The sequence below is a fragment of the Bos grunniens genome, chromosome 18, assembly GCF_055505025.1.
Source record: "Bos grunniens cultivar Pamir isolate PY7600 chromosome 18, Bosgru_T2T1.0, whole genome shotgun sequence".
Classification (NCBI taxonomy): domain Eukaryota; kingdom Metazoa; phylum Chordata; class Mammalia; order Artiodactyla; family Bovidae; genus Bos; species Bos grunniens.
In genome coordinates, this window is record NC_141182.1 from 59,571,394 (window position 1) to 59,598,811 (window position 27,418).

General features: G+C 43.1%; 1 protein-coding gene and 1 long non-coding RNA gene across 14 annotated transcripts; one reads left to right on the forward strand and one right to left on the reverse strand.

Moving 5' to 3' along the window:
- Positions 1–1,723: 1,723 nt before the first annotated feature.
- Positions 1,724–27,418, reverse strand: LOC147354460 (uncharacterized). Of its 13 annotated transcripts, XM_086354158.1 has the most exons (8): positions 23,533–23,619; positions 21,710–21,840; positions 18,790–18,874; positions 17,580–17,655; positions 16,931–16,981; positions 15,842–16,046; positions 13,984–14,110; positions 1,724–6,452 (listed from the first exon to the last, which is right to left on the reverse strand). In XM_086354158.1, the coding sequence occupies exons 7-8, from the start codon at positions 14,015–14,017 to the stop codon at positions 4,867–4,869; spliced, it is 1,620 nt and encodes a 539-aa protein (XP_086210284.1). In that variant the 5' UTR covers positions 14,018–14,110; positions 15,842–16,046; positions 16,931–16,981; positions 17,580–17,655; positions 18,790–18,874; positions 21,710–21,840; positions 23,533–23,619; the 3' UTR covers positions 1,724–4,866. The 13 variants fall into 13 exon arrangements, with proteins under 13 accessions (XP_086210284.1, XP_086210283.1, XP_086210281.1 ...); XM_086354157.1 differs by lacking the exon at positions 21,710–21,840 and having other exon boundaries at positions 23,533–23,665; XM_086354155.1 differs by lacking the exon at positions 15,842–16,046.
- Positions 22,895–25,475, forward strand: LOC147354461 (uncharacterized). The gene is made up of 3 exons (XR_015146446.1): positions 22,895–23,087; positions 24,449–24,545; positions 25,419–25,475. It is a non-coding gene; the product is annotated as an uncharacterized LOC147354461 (long non-coding RNA).

Sequence of the window (27,418 nt, forward strand, 5' to 3'; positions counted from 1 at the left end):
GTGTGCAGGTCAGGAAGCAAAAGTTAGAACTGGACATCAACAGACTGGTTCCAAATAGGGAAAGGGTTACATGAAGACTGTATATTGTCACCCTGCTTATTTAACTTATATGCAAAATACATTAAGAGAAATGCTGGGCTGAAGGAAGCACAAGCTGGAATCGAGATTTCCGGGAGAAATGTCAATAACCTCAGACATGCAGATGACACCACGTTTATGGCAGAAAGTGAAGAACTAAAGAGCCTCTTGAGAAAAGTGAAAGACGAGAGTGAAAACGTTGGTTTGAAATCAACATTCAGAAAACTAAGATGATGGCATCTGGTTCCCATCATTTCAAGGAAAATTAAAGGGGAAACAGTGAAAACAGTGGCAGACTATTTTCTTGGGCTCCCAAATCACTGCAGATCGTGACTGCATCCATGAAATTAAAAGACACTTCCTCCTTGGAAGAAAAGTCATGACCAATCTAGACAGCATATTAAAAAGCAGACATTATTTGCCAACAGAGATCTGTCTGATCAAACGTATGGTTTTTCCAGTATTCATGTATGGATTTGAGAGTTGGACTATAAAGAAAGCTGAGTGCCAAAGAACTGATTATTTTGAACCGTGGTGTTGGAGAATCTTGACAGTCCCTTGCACTGCAAGGAGATCCAACCAGTCTATCCTAAAGGAAATCAGTCCTAATATTCATTGGAAGGACTAATGCTGAAGCTGAAACTCTAATACTTTGGCCCCCTGATGAAAAGAACGGTCTCATTTGAAGAGGCCCTGGTGCTGGCAAAGATTGAGAGCAGGAGAAATGGACGGCAGACGATGAGATGGTTAGATCGTATCACTGACTCGATGGCCATGAGTTTGACAAGCTCCAGGAGTTGGTGATGAACAGGGAAGCCTGGCATGCTGCAGTCCATAAGATCACAGAGTTGGACACGACTGAGCGACTGAACTGAACCGAACAGTTTGGCAGGCTACCATGCTTCCACTAGAAAGCTTCAGCAGTTAACATTCTCATAAGAGTTCAACTTATGGCTTCATTTGTCTCAAAATCCAAACCAAACTTTGGGTTTCGTTGCATCTTGTTCTTTCAGTGACTGCAAAGTAACAAGATCCAACATATTGGGGACTGAATATATGAAATTTCTAGTTTATCAAACAAAAATATTCCCATAATATAATAAGTGTGGACTCTAAACTATTTCTGGGTCTTCCCTGGTGCTCAGTGGTAAGGAATCCACCTGCCAAATAGAGACATGGGAGAGATCCCTGGTCTGGGAAATTCCTACATGCTTTGGAGATATCCTATAAGCCACAACTATATGACCAATAACAAATGAATAACAAAAAATAATTTATTTCAGGATCCTCCCAGCTCAAAAAGAGCTATCACCTTTAATCTTATTTTGAAAGTGTTTTATTTCCTAGTTTTTGCACATTTATTATTCATGTTTTCACTTCATGTAAATTAGGCACATGCTATTAGTTTCATTTTGGCACAAGCGGACATCGGAAATACAATTGTTCCGTTATGGACAGAGTGTGCTGTAATAACTGAATTGCAAATTATAAGTATAATCCCCAAATTGCTTATTGTTTGATGTCATCATGAAAAGAAATTCTACATTTTTTCTACCTGGAGTGCCTTTGGTGCATTCCTAGTTTCTGTTATGAAGTTGAGGTGGTGAAAAACTGTGTTGTTGGAAGAAACATGATCCATTCAGGGTTATGGGGAAAATGATACAAATTTTATTAGATTACAAGACTTAGGATACATTCTGAAGAAAACAGAAGTACAACACAAATTGCAGCAATCAGTGATGAAACAGATACACATGCATACTTTTCTGGTTCTTTTGATCCCATTTTCTTCAATTTCCAAGACGTTTCCATTAATCATTTATATGCAATGGCAACAGCCAGTTAAGGGAGAAAATGACCAGCATTTCCCTGCTATAATTTCTCCCACGTAATCAGTCTTCAGTAACCTGTCAACTCCCCTCCCATGAAAAGCCCAAGTCCCTTAATGTCCAGGTTGCTCTTTGCATAGGCAGATGGTACATCATTCAGTCCTATAATCACGGTGGCCTGTGTACAGAAGGGCATCCTGAACATAATGAGCATGCTGAGTCCTGTCATGGTTTGACATGGTTCTCTGTCCCTCGCTGATCCTAATTCACACACCACTGAATTTGATATTTTAGTGTCCCTGTTTACCCATGAAAGATGGATATTAACGAAGCACACCTAATGAAGTCTGCTCCTTCATCTTACTGATTTCTTTGCAGAAACCATCATGAAACTCCCTAAGAAAGCTATAAAAGCTGTCAAACCTTGCAGAAATGTCATTAAAAAATAACATCACCTTTTCAAGAAAACTCAAGGAATTAAATATACACTGAAGATTAGTGATCATTTCAAAAGGTCAGGAAGTTTCAACACACTTAACATAATTATACTGCCATAAAACAGGAGGTTAATTGTTGGAAAACTAAAGATTTAATCCTAAAATGAATCTTCTCATGTGATCTGTTGTAAGAACTGTCCCAAAATTTTATGAAAGTCATTACAATTCTAAGGATTCTCCCCGATATGAATCTTGGGGAGAATCTTGAGGAAATAAATTTTCTTAAATGTATTTCCAAATTCAGTTTATCTGTAGTTTCTGGCCTGCATAAATCACACCCAAGGTGTGAATATCTCATGAAAAAATTCATTACTTCTGTAAGCTTGCCCTCTCAGGTTCCATCATTTTGATCTTTGCCTTAAGGCTTTACTGAGCACATTACTTCTGTGTGGTTTCTCTGAAACATATTCTGAAGCCTAGTGCACTCTGAAGCCTGCAGAAAGGCCTTTGCCATCCAATTCAAAGACTCCTCTTTACTATGGAGTCTTGTCTAATACTTCAACTCAAGCTGAAACTTTCTCCACCTCCATTGCATTTGTAAAGCACTGCTCCAGAATGTTTCCCAACTTTGATGTTTGGGTAAAATTCTTCCCAGATATTGTATTTGTGTGGTTTATCTATAGGATATATGTTCTTAGATACCTAAAGACTGAGCAGTAATTGTGACGACTGCCATAAAAGTTGCATTTCTAAGTATAAAGTATTTGCTGAACACTGAGATACAGGGGGCACCTAAAAGCCTTGCCACATATTCTGCACTAGTAAGCTTCTCTGTAGCATGGATGATTTGATAGTTGGTGAGATGTGACCCCTGAGTAAAGGTTTTACATACTCATGTCACTTCTAAACTTTCTCTGCAAAATGACTTCTTTAATGAAGCCTGAAGTTGGATTGTTGCCTAAAAACCCAACACACTTATTACATTGATACAGTTTGGGCTCAAGAAGCCTAAGGTGTAAACAAAAAGCCTGGCCACATTGATTATCTTTGGAAGTCCTCTTGAGTATGGGTCACCTGATGTCTTTTTAGGCCTGTATGCCACCTGAAGGATTTTCCACACTCATATTTGTAAGATTTCTTTGCATTATGAATTCTCTGATGATGGGAATGATCAGCCCATTATTGAAATCCTGGCTGCAGACATTTACATGATTTCCTCCACTGGAGGGATTGACTGTGCTCTGAATGTATGGAATCTTGACAGTAGGCATTTTCTCGTGTTTTGTAAAAAACTGAATACCATGCAAAAGACTTACCACATGCACTATGTGGGCAAGATTTCAATTCAGAATTAATTACCTGAGGATTAGTTAGATCTGAATACAGAATCAAGCCTCTGCCACATCGACCACATTTGTGCAGTTTCCTCGTTTGACTTTTTGGAAGGTCAAAAACTTCACGTAGTTTATTGCAGTAGTTTACTACATTTACATACAAATGTAGTCATTTGTATGTTTTCACTGCAGTACTGATTCTCAGATGATCTGCAAAGCCATTCCTTGTGACTGCAGGCTTTGCCATATAAATCCCATTTATGTGGCTTCTCTCCTGTATGAACTGCCGAATGGTCAGTTAAGGCTGAACATGAACTAAAAGCTTTGCCACAATCATTTCATTTGTACACTTTCTATACAGTACAAATTCTCTGGTGAATCATAAGGCCTGAACTCAGATTAAACGCTCTGCCACACTCATCACAGTTGCACTAAAATGCTTCTCACAATTGTTCCATTTGTAACAGTTTTCTCCACTATGAATTATCTGATGCTTCCTATGACAGTCATTTCAAGTAAAAAACTGGCCACATACATTATATTTCTATGCTTTCTCTCCTATACGAACTACCTGATGGTGAGTTAAGGCTGACTGGGCACTAAAGTTTGTAACCATTGTTTCAATTGTAAGGTTTCTAATATGAATTCTCTGATGAACTACAAGGTTTGTGTTTAGATTACAAGCCTTGACACTGAGATCACATTTGTTTTCTCTCCAGTATTAATTCTCTGATGAATTCCATGTTGTGCACTTCAAGGAAAGGATCAGCTACACGCAACACATTTATATGGTTATTCTCTAGTATGAATTTTGGATAAACTGCAAGCTTACCAATATGACTAAAGGCCTTGCCACAGACAACACATTCATATGCTTTCTCTCCAGTATGAATTCTCCGATGAATTGCAAGGTTTGCAGTTTGACTAAAGGGCTTGCCACAAACATCTCTCGAAAATGAGTTCTCCAATGAACTGCAAAGTAACAGCTGGAATTGAAGACTTTGCCCCATAGATACATTTCTGTGCTTTCTCTCCTGTATGAACTGCCTGATGGAGAGTTAAGGCTGATTTGAAACTAAAGACCTTGCCACATACATCACATTGATATGCTTTCTATCCAGTATGAATTTTCTGATGAGATGTAAGGCTTCCTTTTACTCTAAAGGCCTTGCCACATATATCACATTTTTATGGTTTCTCTTCAGTATGAATTTTCCGATGAGTTCTAAGGCTTCTATTTACACTAAAGGCCTTGCCACATACATCACATTTATATGGCTTCTCTCCAGTATGAAGTCTCCAATGAATTGCAAGTTGTCTGCTTCGAGTATAGCCACGGCCACATACATCACATTTATATGGTTTCTCTCCAGTATGAAGGATCTGATGAACTGTGTGGCTTTCTTTGCGAGTAAAGGCCTGTTCACACAGATCACACTTATATGGCTTCTCTCCAGAATGAACTCTCTGATGAATTACAAGTTGTGCTTTTTGAGTATAGCCACGGCCACACACATCACATTTATACGGTTTCTCTCCAGTATGAAGGATCTGATGAACTGTGTGGCTTTCTTTGTGAGTAAAGGCCTGTCCACAGAGATCACACTTATATGGCTTCTCTCCAGTATGAACTCTCTGATGAATTCCAAGGCGTGACTTTCGAGTATACCCACAGCCACACACATCACATTTATATGGTTTCTCTCCAGTATGAAGGATCTGATGAACTGTGTAGCTTTCTTTGCGAGTAAAGGCCTGTCCACAGAGATCACACTTATATGGCTTCTCTCCAGTATGAACTCTCTGATGAATTCCAAGGTCTGATTTTCGAGTATAGCCACGGCCACACACATCACATGTATATGGCTTCTCTCCAGTATGAACTCTCTGATGAATTCCAAGGTCTGACTTTCGAGTATAGCCACGGCCACATATATCACATTTATATGGTTTCTCTCCAGTATGAAGGATCGGATGAAGTGCCTGACTTTCTTTGCAAGTAAAGGCTTTTGCACACACATCACATTTATATGGTTTCTCTCCAGTATGAGTTCTCCCATGGTTTTGAAGGTGTGCATTGTGCTTAAAGCAGTGACCAAATACATCACATTTATACGGTTTCTCTCCGGTATGATTTCTCTGATGAACTGCAAGCCTCACATTATCATTAAACGCCTTGCCACATACGTCAGCTTTATATGGTAATCTTCCTATATGGATTCTTTGATGTCTAGTGAGTTCTGAGTCCTGAAGCATGGTTATGCCACACTCATTACTTTTGTAAGATTTTTTCTTGTGTCCTTCTGGGTCTGGGGCCTGTTCTGAGGGATGCATAACAGCACACTCATTTTTATGAGAATTGCCTTTGTAGACACTATGAGTTCTCTGAATTGGCAAAACTGAAGCACTACTGTTCATATGCATCACGACTTGACTACATTCAAAAATTGTCCCTTCAGACGGAAGCATCTGCAATTCATCATGAAAGTTTGATTCGTGCCTTTCAGCAGGCTTATCTCCTGCATCATTTCTACTCTGATGATCTCTTCCGTCAGTGAGATTTTTGTTATGGGATATAGATATTCCGTAGTCTCTTCTTTCATTATCTGTCCACAGACTCTCAAAACCATCCACAGTTTCCTGTATCTTCCCGAGGAAAAAATCTTTAATTTCAGAAGTTTCAGCTCTCCCAAATATCACTCTTTGAAAAATTTCTCCTTTTCCACTGTTTCCTTTTGCTTGTAATTTCATGGTCATATCTATACGAGACACATCTACAAGATATAAAGAACCATAGGTATCGTATTAATTACAATTCATAAATAAATTTTTTCCTGTTGAACACATCATATTATACCAAAAGTCATACCCATCCTGAACAGTATTTTGAATCTTCCCAATGATGAACTAAAAATATAAGGGACACTAAAGGAATAGAACTCCTTAAAAAAGAAAAGAGCAATCACACAGAATTCAAATTAATTTTAGGGTACCCAAGTTTGAAAGACACAATCAGGAAAACATTCATTTTATGCAAACCCATGTCAATTCTCAAAGGAAAAGATCTTTTCCCACCATGATCTCAAAGCTCATTCTACTTGGTAGAAACACACTTCTGTCTCATAATTGAGGATAAAAAAATAGTAAAAATTCCATGGATGGGGAGATTGGCAGGCTACAGTCCATGACACCACAAAGTGTCAGAAAGGACTGAGCAACTAAGCAAGAAAGGATCAACAAGGCAACACACTGTAATGGTAAATAATCCACAGGAAGCATTCTAACGAAAACTGTAAAACATAAATGGCAGTTGACAACTGTTCAACAAACACTGCATAGTGAAAATAAAGAATTTATTAAAACAGCCCCCCTCCCAATGAGGGCTTATGAGATCTTAGTTCTCTAACCATGGATTAAACCCAGGATCACTGCAGTGAAAGTGCTCCTATCCACTGGACTGTCAGGGAATTCCCTAAAATAATTTTTACAAAAAAGAAAGAACACTTTTCTAAATACCTCTTATAAATCAATAACTAGACAGACATACGGCATTTTATAACAAGTGGTTCGTGTGAGTTATACTGTGTAAAACATACTGTCATCTTTAAATGACAAAGAATTAATAAATGAAACAATCTCTACTTAAATAACAGCCACTCAATATAGCAACTGCCTATCTATACAGTATCCTTCACTTACACGGTTCATTGGCTCTAAGATACATGTAAAGGAACAAGCTTTGGGGCATTCCTTATGGCTGAGAGGTAAAGAATACGCTATAAAAGAGGAATATTATTTGAAAACTTATTAACTAGAGTCAGAGACAAACTCTTCAGAACGAAATGTAAATTAACAATATACAGGATGTAATGCAGACAAAGAGATATGTCACAATAACAATGACATGAAGTAAATATGCATTTTAAGCAAAAGTAATCTTTGAGGCAAATTTCCTGATGGTCTAGTGGATAGCATTACATGATTACACTGTAGGGGGTACAGATTCCATCCCTGAGTGGAGTACTAAGATCCCGTCAGCCACATGCTTCAGGAAAAAAAAAAAAAAAGTAACTTCTGACCTTTTCAGTAAAATAGTCAAAATTCTATGACATCTAAAAGCATGAATTACCTCAATTTTTCAAATAAAAGTAGTAGATTCCCAGGGTTCATGAACATAATTCCATGGCACATGAAGTAATGAGCAAAGCAGGACTGAAACCCAGACCTACAGATTCATACATGTTCTTAACCACCAGGGCCCACTTGGGCAGAACACATTACAAAAGGTTACAACAAACTTCAGGACTTTAAAAACATAAGGTCAAGTGAGACACAAGAACTGATCTGCATAACAAACAGCCTTACTCAGCCATCTCACCTATAAATGGTTTCTCAAGTACCACTCCCCCACATATCAATCCATGTCCTGAAAATGTGGTTCAGTGGATGAGCACGGGTCATTTTGTACAGTATGAGCATGGACGGAAGGAACCTGGAGCATGATTCACATATGCAAGACTGGGGATACAAGAGAAGATCTCAGAGTCCACTGTCCTTACAGGCTTCCTGAGTTACAATCACAGAAGATAAAAACCACATTCCTGTTACATATACCGCTGACTGCTACTGCTACTGCTAAGTCACTTCAGTTGTGTCCGACTCTGTGTGACCCCAGAGACGGCAGCCCACCAGGCTCCCCCGTCCCTGGGATTCTCCAGGCAAGAACACTGGAGTGGGTTACCATTTCCTTCTCCAATGCATGAAAGTGAAAAAGTGAAAGGGAAGTCGCTCAGTAGTGTCCAACTCCTAGCGACCCCATGGACTACAGCCTACCAGGCTCCTCTGTCCATGGGATTTGCCAGGCAAGAGTACTGGAGTGGGTTGCCATTGCCTTCTCCCAACATACTGCTGAAGGTTGTGGCAAAAGCAGTAACAACTGGAATAGCTGAGGGTTCTGAACAGGAAGACAGGTTGAAGGCAGCTCTGTGTAGGATCCGAGATACCAAATGCAATCAAAGGTTGGCCATTCTCTTCCCTTCTTCCAATGAGGTCTTCCAAGTGCAGCAAATACGAAGAGAACCAGGCTGGCTCCAGGGATTACAGCTCTGGAGGTGTTACTATTGCTCTACATGGACCAAAAAGTGGACATCCCACGGAATCCAGCACAGAAGGGGGACAGAGAGGAATTCGATCCCTTTGAAACACCTCATCACATGCTCCCCAAAATCAAGCAATAACATTGACAGGAGTCAAATGACACACTGCTACAGATCATAGAAAGACCTAACCTTTGACACCTCTTTTCTTGGGGTCCACTTTCCATAAACCTTTCTCTCCTTTTTTTTTTTTTTTAATTTTTTTTAATTTTTAAATTTTATTTTATTTTTAAACTTTACATAATTGTATTAGTTTTGCCAAATATCACAATGAATCCGCCACAGGTATACATGTGTTCCCCATGCTGAACCCTCCTCCCTCCTCCCTCCCCATACCATCCCTCTGGGTCGTCCCAGTGCGCTAGCCCCAAGCATCCAGTATCGTGCATCGAACCTGGACTGGCAACTCGTTTCTTACATGATATTTTACATGTTTCAATGTCATTCTCCCAAATCTTCCCACCCTCTCCCTCTCCCACAGAGTCCATAAGACTGTTCTATACATCAGTGTCTCTTTTGCTGTCTCGTACACTGGGTTATTGTTACCATCTTTCTAAATTCCATATATATGCATTAGTATACTGTATTTATGTTTTTCCTTCTGGCTTACTTCACTCTGTATAATAGGCTCCAGTTTCATCCACCTCATTAGAACTGATTCAAATGTATTCTTTTTAATGGCTGAGTAATACTCCATTGTGTATATGTACCGCAGCTTTCTTATCCATTCATCTGCTGATGGACATCTAGGTTGCTTCCATGTCCTGGCTATTATAAACAGTGCTGCGATGAACATAAACAGCCACCTGTAAGTCAGACTGAATTTCTTCTTCCTTAATAAAATGTAATTTTTACGTAGGAGACAGATGGGCTCCAGATTGGATATCTACAATCAGTCACCCTTCTCTCTGCATTCCCTGAGACAAGAGATAGCTGGGCTCCAGTTGAGGAATCTATAGCTAACAAATACAGGGTAAATAGCCAGTCTTTGTCTCTTACCTCAAGGGAATAATCACAGCAATGACAAAGAAAGGAAAAAACTCTATTAACGGAGACACTACACATGTGCAGAAAGGTCGCTTGAGGTCAAGTCAGAGGATAATTCAGGCCATAATGAGTCTTGCTTCTCCCAGAAGCCTTCACTTCGAGATACATCTTGGTTACGGTGTGCGTTCACACCCCAGGGGGAGGTCCTGAGACAAATTAACCAGAGGGGACAAAGGAAGGTGACTAGCCCAAGGGGAGACGAAGACCTGGAAAACTGTACCTTTAAAAAGAATTGACATTTACCAAAGGTGGGGCGGTCTCTCTGATCTAGCCCATGCACCTTTCTGCATGTACTTTTCCTTTCAATAAACATTTTCCTTTACTCTTTACCTTGTGCTTCTTCATCTGAATTCTTTATTGACTAGGCAGGCAACACTAGGGACCTCAGCCCTAATTGTTGGCTGCTGTGGTCCAATGGTCAGGACTCTTGGCCTGGGAAATGAAGACCTTCCTTCCAGCTTCCACTCATTGCTATGAGCATCCAAACTCAATTTCATTTCTCACACCTTTCTCACTGAAAACACACATCTTACCTTCCTTAAGCAACCATGAACTGTGCTTTATATTGCATTTTCTAGATTAGTGAACATAAATACTACCGATAACTTCTAAAAACATTTGCTTTCTTATAGAGAGCATCTCAGAGTAGCACCAAACATATTCATCAATAGTCCTAAATCTCTCAATGTAACACAACAGAATTATTACACAATGTGGATGACTCAAGATAAGTCTTAATTAGATGAGTAAACATTAATACTAGATATTTAATATTGAATATTTCCCAGTTCACATGAACCTGAAATTCATTTAGGTTAATTTCCCTTCTAACTGATTTGTATGCACTTACTGTTTTTTGCTTTTTTAATTCATTTATTATTTTTGGCTTCACTGGGTCATCATCACTGCTCTGTCTTTCTCTCGTTATGTCAAGCAGGGACTACTCTCTAGTTGTGGTGAATGAGCTTCTCATTGTAGCTACTTCTCTTGTGGACCATGAGCTCTAGAGAACGTGGGCTTCAGTAGTGGTGTACGGGCTTAGCTGCTCTGCGGCATGTGGAGTCTCCCTGGACCAGGGATAGAACCTGTCCTTTGTACTGGCAGGTGGATTCTTTACCATTGAGCCACCAGGGAAGCCCAAGTGCTTCCTTTCTTTTAAAGCCAATTGAGTAAGAGCTCATTTACAAATAAACCTCAGCGATATTATCCAAAATCAAAGACACACACTGAGACATGCATAAATCCAAACAGATTTAAAATGTCTCTCTGACTCCATTGGAGTTGGTATCCTCCTCCAGGGGATCTTCCCAAGCCAGCGATTGAACCCACATCTCCTGTGGGTTATCTCCAGTGTCTCCCACACTGGCAGGCAGCTTCTTTACCACTAGAGTCATCTGGGATCCCTGGTAAAGGTTAACTTCAAGCTTTTCTGTAGGCAGGGCTTTTTAAGAAGCTAGCTGTTTTTATTCCATATGCAAAAAGAAATGGTTTTTTAGTTTCAAAAGAAAAAAGGAAAAATCATTTTAACCAGTTTTCTCCAGAGTCTAAAGAATATCACAGCAATCCCTGTGTCAAAAAACTTATCTTCCCTTTCAATAGTCACAGTCTTATATCTAAAATACAGAGTAAACAGTGTTCAAATTGACTGTGATTAACTGGGGCAGATGGATGATAAAAATCATAGATTGTCCATCTTGGGAAATGGGGCTCTTCACTTGATCAGAAGCATCTGAAGGGGTAAAGACATTTGTTAGAGTGGGGGCAGGAGTGGGGGAAGCTGGGCTCCCCCTCCCCACTGACAGACAGGGGAAGTTAGAAGGGGACTAGCTGATGGAGAGGGAGACAGAGCGGTAGGAGGGGTGAAAGGCCACAACAGGACAAAGATAATGGAGACAGAAAGGCAGTGGGGGTCACTGTTAAGAGATGTGGGCGAGCACAGGAGAGAGCCCACTTAAAATGTGAGAATTTGATCAGCTAATATATAATTTGACATTGTAATATGGACAACCATTATCACCAACCGCATAATTCTGTTTCCAGTTGTAACTTCTCTTCAGACAATTTTAAAATCGCTTTATGTACCTCCTGTACTTCCCTGGTGGCTCAGCTGGTAAAGAATCCTCCAGCAATAAAGGGGAGACCTGGGTTCAATACCTGGGTTGGGAAGATCCCTTGAAGAAGGGAAAGGCTACTCACTGCAGAATTCTGGCCTGGAGAATTCCATGGACTCTATAGTCAATGGGGTCGCAAAGACTCCGACATGACTGGGTGAGTTTCCCTTTCATTTTATGTACCTCACAGTAGGAGAGAGAAGGATCCAGCCTCTCATCCAGCATGGCATTCTTATCCTTTCTCAATGGGTGAGAGTCACAAATATTCAGTAACTTCTAAGGGTACAGCCCTCTTTAAGGTTCCAATTTTCACACTATCCAGTGAAAACATCCCATGTATCAGCTAACTGCTACTGCTGCTGCTGCTAAGTCGCTTCAGTCATGTCCAACTCTGTGCGACCCCATAGACAGCAGCCCACTAGGGTCCTCCGTCCCTGGGATTCTCCAGGCAAGAACACTGGAGTGGGTTGCCATTTCCTTCTCCAATGCATGAAAGTGAAAAGTGAAAGAGAAGTCGCTCAGTCGTGTCTGACTCTTAGCGACCCCATGGACTGCAGCCCACCAGGCTCCTCTGTCCATGGGATTTTCCAGGCTACAGTACTGGAGTGGGGTGCCATTGTCTTCTGCGGTGTCAGCGAACTAGCAGTAATGCAAATCTTCCTATTAGGAAATAAAAACTTCATCAACCTTAACCGCTTTCTTCTTACAGAGTGGCATTTTGTCTCACAAATACTGCTCACAGGGCCAATTAAAGTTTTGCCAAATGTTGTCACTTTCACCTCAAGTTCAAAGATTTGTTAACAAAATAAGCCACTTGTTCTGTAGAAATAAGTAATACAAATACTTATTATAGAATTATCAAGCTGACTTTCAATATGCTAACAATAAAAGAAAAGCAAAGTAGAAACAGCAGAAGGTACACAACCAAATTGGGTTCTGACCAACATCCAGACTCAAACAGTGCTGGGAAGTATCGGGACACAGCCCATCTGGAGACCCAGTGGGGAAAAGGTCCCAGGCAGCATGTTACAGTCATGGGTGAGACTTCAAGGATTGCAGTTTTGGGTTCGCCCTTATAATCCCAGGACGGTAATTGATATCATCAGCAATCTGTGAGCAAATAGCAGCTTTGGTTGCATGTTAATACTATTTGTTTGTCTTACAAAACTTATAATGTTGCTAAGCCTACAGCTGAGTAGGCCAGGGCACCTCCAAGGGCTCAACAATCTCAAGAGTTGTCCCCTATCTATCTCTGGTGCTGCAAGCCTTGCACTCACAGCAAGCAGTCAGGGCACTCACAGTCAGGGCAATGTCCAGCCAGTTAGAAGCAAGCTCACAGGCCTGCTTTAGAGAGGACCTAGACCCTGTGCCTCCTGCATTGCCAGGTGTAGAATCCAACTTCTTTTGTCAGCCAAGAAGTGATGGCCATTATAGACGGACAGAAAAACATTCACAAATTAATTTACTATCTGCGTCCTTCTGAATGCACAGGAAACAGTATAATATGCAGATACCTGGGCTTCCTTGGGGCTCAAAGGTAAAGTATCCACCTGCCACGCAGGAGACACGGCTTCGACCCATGCGGGGGAAAAGCACCTGGACCAGGGCATGGGAACCTACTCCAGGACTCTTGCCGGGAGAGTCCCACGGATAGAGCAGCTTGGAGGGCTACGGTCTACTGGGTTGCAGAGTCAGACACAACTGTACCAACTGAGTACACAGGCATCCATGTATCTAGTTCTTTCCAAGAACTACTGAACCAAGAATACAAGGGTAGAAAACAGGGAATTGGATATTTCAAAGTTCGAAATCACCTTTATAAATACTTAAACTGTGTAGAAATTTGCGTATCACACAGTGGGCAGATCACCCAAAGAAAGGACAAGGCTATGAACTCAGTCAAGCAAAACAGGGGCTGCCAAGAGACACAGAGGGAAAACACAGAGATACCCCCAAACCAGAATCCAACTTCACAGGGAAATGATCCTCACCCACAGACAGCAGGTTCTTGTAGGTCTCCACCATCACGTCCCGGTACAAGGCCCTCTGAGCAGGGTCCAGGCATTCCCACTCCTCTGGAGTGAACTTGATGTCCACATCCTCAACGGTCAACTGTGTCTGAAATGAAAGCATATTTTACTAACAGGCGCTGGGGAAGATTCTTATTTTTACACGAAATGAGAAGAGGTTAGAGGGGTAATGATCAATTCGGGTAATTTTCCTGTTGTTTCATAAGACTATGACATCTTCCAATAAACATGAATTTGTCACTCGTATGGACAATACATGCAGAATATACAAATAAATTCAACCAGTGAGTTCTTTATGCATAAGTGTTACACTATACACACCAAGGGACATTCAATATCTAGATGAGTTACAAGACTGGTGTCTTCAGAGATGACAAAGTCCACGGTGGCTTTAAAGAACACACATTGTTTTGATTATGACATCATCACACTGATGACAGGTGTCTCAACACTTCCTACACACTAAGCATTACTCTAAGACTTTACACAGATGAACTTATCATCAACATAACAGCACATTAGAGAAAGATCTGGGTCCATCTTACCATGAAAACTCTGTCATTCTAAGAATTTGCGCAGATCAAACAGTTAAGAAATGAGGCAACAGCACCTGAGGTCAGGTGGTTGGGACTGCCAACAGAAATACCAGAGCAGCAAAGTATATCCACAGAGAGTTCCAAGAAAAACTGAAACAAGTTCAAGAAAGCTGAAGTGCAATGGAGGTGTAGAATCCCAGATCTTTTGTTAGCCAAGGAAAGACAGACATGATAGATGGACAGAAAAATATTCACAAATTAATTTACTATCTACCTCCTTCTGAATGCACAGGGAACACTATAATATGCAGTATCATATGTAGGTATCTGGGTTGCCCTAAGGCTCAGCGGTAAAGAATCTGCCTGCAATGCAGGGGACATGGTGTTCATATCTCCAGGGGGAAGATCCCCCTGGAGGAGGGCATGGCAACCCACTCCCATATTCTTGCCTGGAGAATTCCAGGGACAGAGGAGCCTGAAGGGTTATGTATGGCCCATTGGGTCACAGAGAGTCGGACACGATGATAGGATAAATGGTCACTGTACAGGGTCACCCGCTCTTCCCACCAACCACACAATGTCAATACTCTTACTACTGTTTACATCATTCATGTAATGAGATAGAAAAAACTTAAAGGAAAGGAAAACACTTGATACAATTTCAACTGCTACAAAGCATAAAACATGTTTATGAGATGATGTTCTGTAATAAAACCATGGAATTACAGATCCATGCACTCACACATGCAAATGTAAACACACACCTGGTTGAAACAAGGAAGACCTATTTTTTCTTTCAATCCAAATTTACAGAGTGTCAACGTGGTCCCCAAACTGGGAGTACAGCAGTGAACATAATGGAGCTTACAGTCTAGCAGCCAGCCACCCAATTACATCCATAATTTTAAAGTTACTATTGCAACATGTGCTCTGAAACAGGCCTGGTGCTAAGAGAAGATTTATCAGAAAGTCTTGACGTACATCAAGGAATCACACAAGGTCTCCATGAGGAGGAAACACTTAGGATTGGCAAGGTGGGAAATGGAAGAGTGTTGCAAGCAGAGAGAACAGCCTGAGTGCTGGCTCTGAGGCAGGAAGGTATTTAGTGAACAGAAAGTCAGTCAGTCTAACTGGGACACAGGGAACAAAGAGGGGTGATGCCAGGTAGAGGCCGCTTTCTACAAGGTCTTTGGATTTAGGACTTTATTCCTAAAGTAACTGGAAGTCACTGAAGAATCTGCAGGAGGTAAATCAGAGGTTTAGATTTGTTTTTGGGAGCTCACTCTGCTGTGTGTGGAGGTTGTTGTTGCTTTGTTGCTGTCGGGTCAGATCTTTGTGACCTCATGGTAGCCTGCCATGCTCCTCTGTTCATGGGATTTTCAGGCAAGAATACTGGAGTGAGTGGCCATCTCCTACTCCAAGGTGATGCCTTTTGACACATTCTGGGATGATACTCTCGTTTTCTTTTATTCACGTGTATTTCAGCATCTTTAGGACATTAAAAATGCATCAGTTTGTACTTCAGTAATTTGTCTGCATTCTATGTCTTTTTCAAGTTATTTACTTTGGTTTTGCTGAGTCTTTCTTGCTGTGAGGAGGCTTTCTGTATTTGCAGCTGCAGTGCACGGGCTTCTCATTACAGTGGCTTCTCTTGTTTTGGAGCATAGAGTGTGTGGGTTTCAGTAGTTATGGCGCCTGGGCGTCTTTGCTCTGAGGCATCTTCCTGGACCTGGGATGGGACCCATGCACCCTACATTGGCAGGCACATTCTTATCCACTGTACCACCAGGGAAGTCCTCAACATTATCTTATACTAGTTCAAAAAAATGAAAATACAAGCAGAAAGTAATATACAGAAGATTTATTCTAATCTGTATATAATAGCTATATTTAAAAATAATATGAGGGCTTTCCTGGAGGCTCAGTGGTAAAGAATCCACTGGGCAGTGCAAGAGACACAAGTTTGATACCTGGTCAATAAAGATTCCACATGCCAAAGGGCATCTAAGCCTGTGGGCCTCAATTTCAGAGCCAGAGCTCTAGAGCCCAGCAGGTGAAACTACTGAAGCCAGCATGCTCTAGAGCCTGGGCTGCAAGAAAAGAGAAGCCACCGTAATGAGGAGCCCACACACCACAACTAGAGAGTGGCCATCACTCGCCAGAACTGGATAAAGCCAGTGAAGCAATGAAGAGCCAGTACAGCAGAAAAAGTATATTTAAATATAGTAATATTATCTTATTCTTATTGTTAGGTATGTAGTTATTAACAAAATCCAAAGTTTATGTTTTCATTCCATGACCAAATATTGCATCATGATTAGGAAAGTTGGGGGAATTCCCTGTCAGTCCAGGGTTTAAGATCTTGCACTTACACCACAGCATTTCAGGTTCAAGTCCTCCTCAAGGAACTAAGACCCTGCAAGCTGCATCGTGTGGCCAAAAAGGAAGAATAAATAATTAGCAAAATATATTTCATAGTTTAAATTAGATGCTGTAATGAAACATTCTCTAGCCCTGAGGTCTCTTTCTGAACTTTTCATTTCACTCCCAAACATTTAAGATTTTCAAGGAGGTCCTCACTTAGTTTTAAATGTACTATAAAAAGTAGGACTGATTTCCCCTTATTGGACTCTTTTTCAGATTTTGGCACGTATTATGCATTTTAATACCTCACATCTATATGCAGCTTCTTTACCCCGGTTGACAGAGAGCAGACAGGGCATCCAGATGGGCCCTAAGCAATCCCTGCTGCCCAACAGCACTGAGACCCTGTCTCCAACCCGTGGGTGAGAAGCCCTGCCCAACACGGTGCCCAGGGGAGCCTCCTCAAAAGGGCCAGGTCACCGGGTCATGGGGAGACAGGATCTAAGTGAGGACGACAAACCCTGAGGGAAAGCCCCGGGGTGAGTGTGAATGTACAGGAGTCAGACAAGGCACTGCAGAGTCAGACAAGATTAGCGAGTCCAAAAATGGATACTTCAGGCAGGACAGATTGAGAATCCACTGAGAATATGACCTTACCTGAGAAAGAGCCATTCCTGACACGTTTTCTTTCACCTTCCTCCTGTTCTGGGCTTATTCCTCAGCTAACGCAAGTCTTCAGAGGAGTGTCAAGAAGGTGGAAAACATGGTATTTAATGCTTAGGGTCAACACATCCGCTTCCTGAGCCCCAACCACACACACAGGGAAGCCTTCACCGTGTGGAACAAACAGTCCTCTGTGGCCACTGTCTCAGGAGGGACTCAGGACAGTCAACTGCAGCATAGAGTTCAACACGGGACTTTTCCACACTTTCCCTGGGATCACACTTCCTTCCTGGTGAGGCCTCATGCACACAGCAGCAGGGGGTACCTCCGCTGACCCCACGATGCCGTTCAGGTCACACAGCAGGCCCTGGTCCAGCCCCACTCAGAGCAGAGCACCCTCCCCACCCCCCCAGGGCCTGATCTCAGTCTCAGAAGTGGAGGCTAAGAGCCCTGGGGCCCAATGCAGGATCCAGATCGGAATCATCTGTGGCTCTGTTCACATTCCTGGGGCGAGGCCCCACATGAGAACCTGAGGAGCGTGTCTGTTGGGGGAGGGGTACAATACGTGCCCGGGCAAAATGCCTCATGATCTCATGTGAAGCCTGGGTTGAATACCACTCAAGGGGTCAAGTCCAGCCTACCTCCCACTTTCTTCTTTTCCAGCCTGACTGACATTGAACTGACTAACAAGAAGGGATGTGTACACATACCATGCACGATGTGACCATGTGATACATGTCTACACTGTGAAATATTTATAACAATCCACGAACCAACACATCCATCACCTCCAAATTCCCATGTTCTATGTGTGGTGACAACACTCATGATGTACTCTCCTGACAAATTCCCAGCATGCAGTAACAGAACAGGATTAACTACGGTCAGCATGCTGCACACACCTCCCCAGGACGCACTCATTTTACAACTCAAAAGTCTCTACCTTTTGACCAACATCTCCCCATTTTCCCCACCTCCCAGCCCCAGATAACCACCATCCCACTGTCTGCTACTAGTGGTTTCAGATTTTTACATTCCACATATAAGCAAGCACATATAATCAGTCTTTTCCTACCTGCCTTAATTCACTTAGCATAATATTCTCTACATTCATCCAAGTGATCCCAAGTGACAAAAATCGCCATTTTTATGGGTGCATGTCATTATATACATGTTTGTGTTTCTCTGAGTGTATGCTACCTACCAGGACTTTTCTGGTAGCTCAGACGTTAAAGAATCCGCTGCCAATGTTGGAGACCCGGGTTCGATCCCTCGGTTGGGAAGACGCCCTGGAGAAGAGAATGGCAGCTCACTCCAGTATTCCTGCCTGGAGAATTCTATGGAGAGGAGCCTGCAGGCTACAGGCCAAGGGGTTACAAGAGTCAGAAATGAGTGACCCCAGCCAGTCCCCAAACTGTTATCTCCAAACTCTAATAATAAAAGACAGATGTGTAGGCTGATGCACATATCTCAACGCGACTTCAATATCTTCCACAGAAACACTGCAAGTTTTGTTTTTTTTTTTAACTTCCAAAGGCATCTGAAACTTTATGAGCAACTCAAAATAACAGAAATACCAAAGGTAACACACGAAGTGATCTCTGGGGTTTTACCCACAGTTATGCTATGGTTTGCATACTTAATTCTCGCCCCCCCTAAAGACCACAAAAAATCCAGTGTGGAGGGGGTGCTGTGAGGCACCTCCTGGATCCCGCCCCCCTTCTCTGGGACCACTGTCCCCATCCTCCTGCACCCAGACCTCCCTGTGGGCTCAGCTCAGCCCTTGCTTCTAACACACTGCAGGATAACATTCTTCTTCCCAATCCCACAGCCTTTCTTCCTCCACAGGTGTGATCACGAGATTCCCAATTAAACCCAGTCATGCAAACCTCAGTCACAGCATCTGTGTCCCCGGAAAACTGAGCCAAGACACTGGCACGCCCACCATTCCACACAGCCCACAATTAGCCATGAGCCCACGTCCAGGACCTCCAGCCAGAACTGAGACCCCCTTTGTCAACAGGTCCACATGCTCCGTGATCCCACAACTATGCTTGTCTCTCTCTCTCACATGCAAACACACCATTCATTGGGTTCATTAAAAGGTGCAGTCCTGCTCCCACAACCCTCCTGGAAACCCTGACACGCTCCCCCTCACTTTCTCCTATTTTTCTACCCCTTCTCCGTGCACAGCTGAACAAGAACAGAGACCTCTAGGCGTGGGCATTGCAAAAGAAATGCACCCTAGCTGCAAATCCAAGGACACTGGACACTCAGTATGGAGACCAAGAAGCTGGTCCTCTTGGGGAAACCACTTAGCAAAAAGGACGTTATGTAGTTGAGGATGGTTGGACTGAGTTCAGTAAAGAAGTCACAAAGAGAGAGAGGCCCCAATCTCACCGGCTCCTGTTCTCCCTGCTCATGGCTAACTGGAAGATACCCCAGGTCATTAATGGGGGGAAGGTGGTTTGGGGATAGGGAGGTGTCATCTCCTACATACTCCCCTAAGATACTGACCAGTCTAATCACAGGAAACTCAGCATCTGTCGCTGAGCAGATGAGCTGCTAGAAGGCAAAGCTGCTGTCCAAGATGGCAATTGGTCCCTGCATGGACAGAGCTTAGAAGACCTGGGGGCTGCAGTGAGCAGTGACACTGCAAACTAAAACATGGGGACACCTCAAGACACTGGATCTGCCAGGCTTTTTAGGACTCCAACATCCTTTTGCTTTTGAGTAATTAAGTCTCCACATGGGGTAAGGATCAATCAGAGTTGAAATGTCCAGAACAAATATGGGAGCCATCATCACCAAGCCTATAACCTCCATCATCCCTGAGGATTCTTCAGCCCAGCCCACAGTCCCAGTCCTCACCCCCAGAGTGAGATGCTGCAAGCGTCCTGGGAGGAAGAGGAATACGGTGAACACTTCAATGAAGGGAAAAGAGGAAAGACTCCAAATAATTAAAGGAGAATGGCATATCTGATGAGGGTAATTAATACTGAAGCAGTAAACCTGGTTAACATGACAGAGAATATCAGAAGGAGATGGGGAGACCTCTCTGGCCTAGACCTGAAGGAACAGAAAGCGCTAGGGCAACAGTGATACAATGACCAAAGGTAGGAGTAGAAACTAAGATCCGAGACAAGAAGGTTTTGGTGTTTATGAACAAGGACTAAGTGAATGTGACCAAGACGGACTGACCATGAGAACAGGGTCGGCTCCCAGGATGAGGCTGGAGACCCTGGCAAGAGGTGGGAGGCCTCCCTACAGACTGAGCTTTATTCACAGAAGATGGCTCATGATTTCCTCTCAGGCTTTGAGCCTATGTTCCCATCTCCATCCTACTGTTGTCTTTTCATTTTGGAAGACTGGGACCTATTTCAAATTCTAATAACACGTGGGCTCTCCCTACAAGCAGAACTGCCACACACACAGTCACACACCCAATTTGGCCAATCATTTCAGGGGTCAGTGTTGCTCAGCTTCTGGACCTGAGGAAGCATCATCAGACCAAATCATAGCTCACTAGTTACTAGATCACATAAAAGAGAGGAAAATGGAGTATCAGACTAACTGCTTAAATTAGGTTGTGACTCTTAATATAAAAGATCACTGACACCCTTACCAAACATTCATCAAAATGGTCTATAACTATTTATTAGTTACCAAAAAATGTTTTCAAAATATAACATAAACAAGAAACAGCAAATGGGCCTCTAATAAATGTGAAACAAACCTAAAGTGAATCAGCTTATTAACATTTTTTTCATTGAAGAATTCCGGTGTAAAGTTTAAAAAAAATTTCAGAATATAGAGTATTTAGAAAAGAATGACATGAATTAGTTACAGGAGTCCACCAAATCTTATTTCACAAATGAATAATTGTTTATAAGAAGATGGGTATTCAATGAACTATTCAATTAACTAATTCAATTAACTAATCCAAGATACAAAATAATGAAATATAAAGAAAGGAGAAAGCAAAAAGTAAAACCATCACAAAGAATATTTTTACTGTGCCTGGAAAAGGCATCATGTAGTAAGAGAGTCAGTTCTTGCCCCATTTCTCCTCTCCATAACCTCTACTCTGCACCAGGAAAAGGGAAGGGGGTACCCCGACTCACCTCTAAGGGAATCAAGTCACTGCCGCAACCCCCACCTCTATAGCTTCTGCACGTGGATGTTATCTTTTAATACAGAAAATTACAACACGCACAAGCCTTACAGACAGAAGTTTTGCAATTCTCATTTTCATCTGTATAATTTAAAAAAGAAAGTTTTAAACTTAGTAGATTCTAAAGCCAAAAATCAATGTACCACGAGTTAAAAATCCTGATCAAATCGATTCAGCACTCATCTAGATCTAATCCGCTCCCAAACCTGCACACTACTTGTTTCCACTTCATTTAGTTTATGTTTCCCTACTTTTTCCTCTGTCTCCCTTTCTCTTCCCCTCTGCGCTCCTGCTGTGCCTGTCCTCCTCTCTACTTCTTCCCTGACTCCCATCCGGCCTCTCTCTGCCATCTGTTCCCTGTAAAATGCTTCTAATCCAACCTCTTTGATGATCCTAAATCTCCAAGAATCTCTGCCCTCCTTTCCTCCCCTCTCTGGCACCCCCAAGTGGCTATGCTTCCTCTCAGCTTCCTTTCTCAGCTCCTCCAATCACTGCTAAGTCGCTTCAGTCGTGTCCGACTCTGGGTGACCCCATAGACGGCAGCCCACCAGGCACCGCCGTCCCTGGGATTCTCCAGGCAGGAACACTGGAGTGGGTTGCCATTTCCTTCTCCAATCACTAGGAGTCCCCTTTGTCTCTCAGCAGGATATTGCTCTGTAAGCCAAGACCCCAACGCTTGTGTCCCCTTTGCGGGCTCTCTGTGTGAACTGCCTCTCCACTGTTGCCCTCTTTGGGACCTGTGATTTACAGCCCCTCTCCCTTGAAAGCTATAGAAGGGGGCGACAGAGGATGAGATGGTTAGATACCATCCCTGGACTCAACAGACATGAATCTGAGCAAACTCTGATAAATAGAGGGGTCGTAAAGACTCGGAATGAACACCACTACCTCCCTATCTTGCTCACCTTTAATTCTCAGGAAATGCTGCTTTTCTCTAAACGTTTTCCCTAACCGCTACCTTCAAGGCCGATTCTTTTTCATGCTGTTGTCTCTTCCCAAGTTCCTCACCATTACTTTTCATTGCCATCGCTTATCCGTCATCCTTTTCTCAATTAAATATTTCTCTAGGAGTCGCTGTCTCTGCTGCTTCTAACCCCACCCACCCCCACCCCCACCCCCGCCCCGCCCCGGCCTCCTATTTGCAGGGATGGCGACTGAATAAGAAGCCCGGTTCCCTCAAGAGCCAAACCGCAACGGGTGGAATTTGGAATGGAAGAACCTCGGGTGTCACGTGACTGGCGCAGGTCGCCTCCCCGACACGGGACAGGGCAACGTCACTATGAAGGCATGGCCTGCGGGGCGGAAGGGCCGGCCTGAGGAGACTTGAGGTGAGAGGGACTGGGAGGGAAGCGGTCTCAGCAGCGGGGCTGGCTCTCCAAAAACCCAGGACCGGGGAGCGGGGTGGTCGTGGCGGTCGGCGCGGCCAGGGGCCGAGAGGACGAGGTTGGGGGCCGCGGAGCTAATAAACCCACCTAGCCGTAGAGAACTGTATGCGGTGTAGGAAGGGCAGAGGGGTCAGTGAGGTCAGTAAATGGTTTGAAGCAGGAAAGAGGTGCGAAACGAAGCGTCGCTGTGGACCAAAAGCTGGAAGCGGCTTCAGAGCGACTTTAAAGCAAAATGGAGGAGCCCCTTTGCTGCTCACCAAGACGTCTGAACTTGCTGGGGATGGTGAGACGGGCGCAGGGATTGAGAGTCACTAGCGAACCTGAGGCTCCTGGTACCGAGGAAAGGAGGCAGCAGGCCGCAGGTTTAATTAGAAAGAGAGAAACTCACGCTGAGCTGAGAGACCTCCACTCGCCGCGCTCCGCTTCCTGGTTTGTGGGCCGCTGCCCGCACGCGCCGTGAAAGGGCGGAGCGGCCTGGGGGCGGGGACTCAGCGGAGCCTGGTCGCCGAGGGGCGGGGCACTGAGCGAAGCCGAAGACGCGTGGGGACAGCGGAAGTGTTAGGAGGAGCTTCGGGGCGTGGGGGGCCGGGCCTCCGGGCGCAGTGGGCGGGGCGGGGCAGCGGGGATAAACAATTCATTACTGTAATCACCTCTGAAGGTGACTGTAGCCGGAATATTAAAACAGGTCTGTTCCTTGCAAGGAAATTTATGATAAACCCAGACATTGTATCGAAAAGGCATATATAATTCCAGAATACCTAAAGAGTGAAACGCAATTTTGAAAGCTATCATAGTCGTTGCATTTCTAAGTATAAAGTGGTGAACCATGAGTTTGAAGCAGTACCTGAAGGCCTTGCCACATTCTGTACACTAGCAAGGTTCTCGCTAGGACGGATCATCTGATGGTTGGTAAGGTGTGACCCTGAGGTAAAGGTTCTACACACTCAGGTCACATGTAAGCTTTCTATCCAGAATGAGTTCTTTACTGAATCCTGACGGCAGACTGTTGTCTAAAACCCCTGATGCACTCCTTTCAGTGATGTAGCTTCTACCTAGGGAATATTCTCAAGAAGCCGAAGGTGTAAACACCTGAAAAGCCTGGTTGCATATTGATTGCATTCGTATGGTCTCTGCAGTATGGATCACCTGATGTCTTTTCAGGCCTGAATGCCAACTGAAGGATTTGCCACCCTCGTACACTTGTAAAGTCTCTCTATATTATGAATAATCTGATGATGGGAATGATCAGCCCATTACTGAAGCTCTGACCACACACATTATATTTATGATTCCCTCCAATCTAGACTGGAGGGATTGACTGCGTTCTAAATGTATGGCTTCTCACCAGTATGAATTTTGTAAAAACCAAATGGCTTCCGAAACACATAACACAGGCACTAGGTGAGTAAGACTTCAATTCTAATTAATTATCTGATGGTTAGTTACATCTGAACACAGAATCAAAGCTTTGCCACACCTAGCACATTTCATGTGGTTTTCCTCCAGTTTGACTTTTCTGAGAGTCAAAAAGTAGATATACTTTACTTCATTTACTACACTTGTAAGTTTTCATTGCCATATTGATTCTCAGATGATCTGCAAAGTCATTCCTTGTGACTGAAGAGTTTGTCACATAAATTACATTTATGTGGTTTCTCTCCTCTAGGAACTGCCAAAAGGTCAGTTAAGGCTGAGCAAGCACTAGAAGCTCTGCCAAGTTTGAATGCTTTCTATACAGTATGAATTCTCTGATGAATTATAAGGCCTGAACTCAGATAAAAGGCTCTGCCATACTCATTACATTTGCACTAAATGTGTCTCACAATTGTTCCATTCTTAACATTTTTCTCCACTATGAATTATCTATGATTTCTACATGGTCATTTCAAATATAGCACTGCCCATATACATCACATCTCTACGCTTTCTCTCCTACATGAACTGCATGGCAGTGAGTTAAAGCTGACTGTTCACTAATATGTTTGGCACAATTGTTACCTTTCTAAGGTTGCTCCCCAGTATGAATTCTACAATGAACTGCAAGGTTTGCATTTAGATTAAAGGACTTGCCGCTGAGATCTCATTTATATGCTTTCTCTCCAGTATGACTTCCTCAATTAAACTACAAGTTTTCTAATATGACTAAAACCCTTGCAACAGATATCACATTTACATGGTTTCTCTCTGGTATGAATTCTCTGATGAAATGCAAAGTAAGAGCTGGAACTGAAGACTCCTCCACCAAATTACATTTCTATGCTTTCTCTCCTATAGGAACTGCCTGATGCGGAGTTAAGGATGACTGTGCAATAAAACATTTGTCACAATTGTTACGTTTGTCAGGTTTCTCTCCAGTATGAATTCTTCCATGAACTGCACAGCTTGAAGTTTGACTGAAGTCCTTTCCACACACACATTTACACGGTTTCTCCCCAGTATGATATCTCTGATGAACTGCAAGCTTTGCAGTTTGATTAAAGCCCTTGCCACACAGAACGTTGCTATGAGTGGGTTTTCTCCAGTTGAGGCTGCAGTGAACGGGCTTCTCACTGCAGTGCCTTCTCTTGTTTTGGAGCACAGGCTCTGGAGTGTGCAGGCTTCGGGAGTGATGGTCCCGGGCTCTAGAGCACAGACTCAGTAATTGTGCCGCATGGGCTTAGTTGTTTTGAGGGATCTTCCTGGACCTGGGGTGGAACCGTGCACCCTACATTGGCAGGCACATTCTTCTCCACTGTATCAGGAGGAGTCCTCAACATTATTTTATACTTGTTCAAAAAAATAAAAAGTAGTGTAAGCATAAAGTAACATACAAAAGACTTTAACTACAATCTCTATAAAATACCTATATTTAAAAATAATATGAGGGCTTCCCTGGTAGCAAAGTGGTAAAGGACCCATTGGTCAGTGCAAGAGACATGGCTTTGATCCCTGCTCTGGTACGATCCCATATGCCAAGGGTAACTAAACCCATGAGCCTCAATTTCTGAGCCAGGCTCTAGAGCCCAGAAGGTGAAACCACTGAATCCAGCCTCCTCTAGAGCCTATGCTGCAAGAAAAGAGAAGCCCCAACAATGCCCACACACTGCAACTAGAGAGTGGCCACCACACAGAACTAGATAAAAACCACTGCAGCAATGAAGAGCCAGTACAGCCAATAAAAATATTTAAAACACAGTAATATGATTTAATCCTTAATGTTAGGTATCCAGTTATTAACAAAAGCCAAAGTTTATCTTTTTATTCCATGAACAAAATATTGCATTGAAATTAGGAAAGCTGGGGAATTTCCTGGAAGTCAAGTGGTCAAGTACTCATATTTTATTGCAGGGTTTCAGGTGCAATTCCTACTCAGGGAACTAAGACTCCACTAGCTGCATCATGTGGCCAGAAAATAAAGTAAAAAAACAAAAACAAAAAATGTTGATTTCATAGTTTCAATTAGATGGTATAATGAAACATACCCTGGCCCTGAAGTCTCTTTCTGAATTTTCCATTCCATTCCAAAATCCTTAAGATTTTCAAGGAGGCTCAATTACTTTTAAATGTACTACACAAAGTCAGAACTGATTTCCCCTTAGTGGTCTCTATCCGTATTTTACAACATACTGTGCATGTTAATACCTGACGTCCACCTGCAGCTTCCTTACCCTGGTTGACAGAGAGCAGACAGCACATCCAGATGGGCCCTAGCAATCCTTGCTGCCCAACAGCACTGAGACCCTGTCGCCAACCCGTGGGTGTGAAGCCCTGCCCAGGGTGGTGCCCAGGGGAGCCTCCTCACAAGGTCCAGGTCACAGGGTCATGGGGAGATGGGGTCTAAGTGAGGACGACAGATCCTGACAGAAGGTGTCTGGTTGAATGTGCATGTAAAGGTGTGAGACAGGATACTCCAGAGTCAGACAAGATTAGCGAGTCCAAAGACAGGTATTTCAGGAAGGACAGACTGAGAATCAACTGAAAATACAGTAAGAAATACTTCTTACCTGAGAAATAGCCATTCCTGACTGTTTTTTCCTCTTCCTCCTTTTCTGGGCGTCCTGGGGCAACAGGAAGCTTCAGAGGGGTGTCAAGAAAGTGGAAAACATGCTGTTTAATGCTTAGAGTCAACACAGCCCCTTCCTGTGTCCCAACCACACACACAGGGAGGACCTCACCATGTGGAACAGACAGTTCTCTGTCACGCGCTGTCTCAGGAGGGATGCAGGACAGTCAACTCTGGCACAGAGTCCAACACAGGCACTTTCCCACACTTTCCCTGGCATCACACTCCCCTC

Excerpts from the sequence above, each read along its gene's own strand:
- LOC147354460 (XM_086354153.1), bottom strand. Across the intron at positions 6,453-13,983 it reads CAAGAACCTGCTGTCTGTGG|ATGTGTCTCGTATAGATATG; the intron begins GTGAGGATCATT and ends TATATCTTGTAG.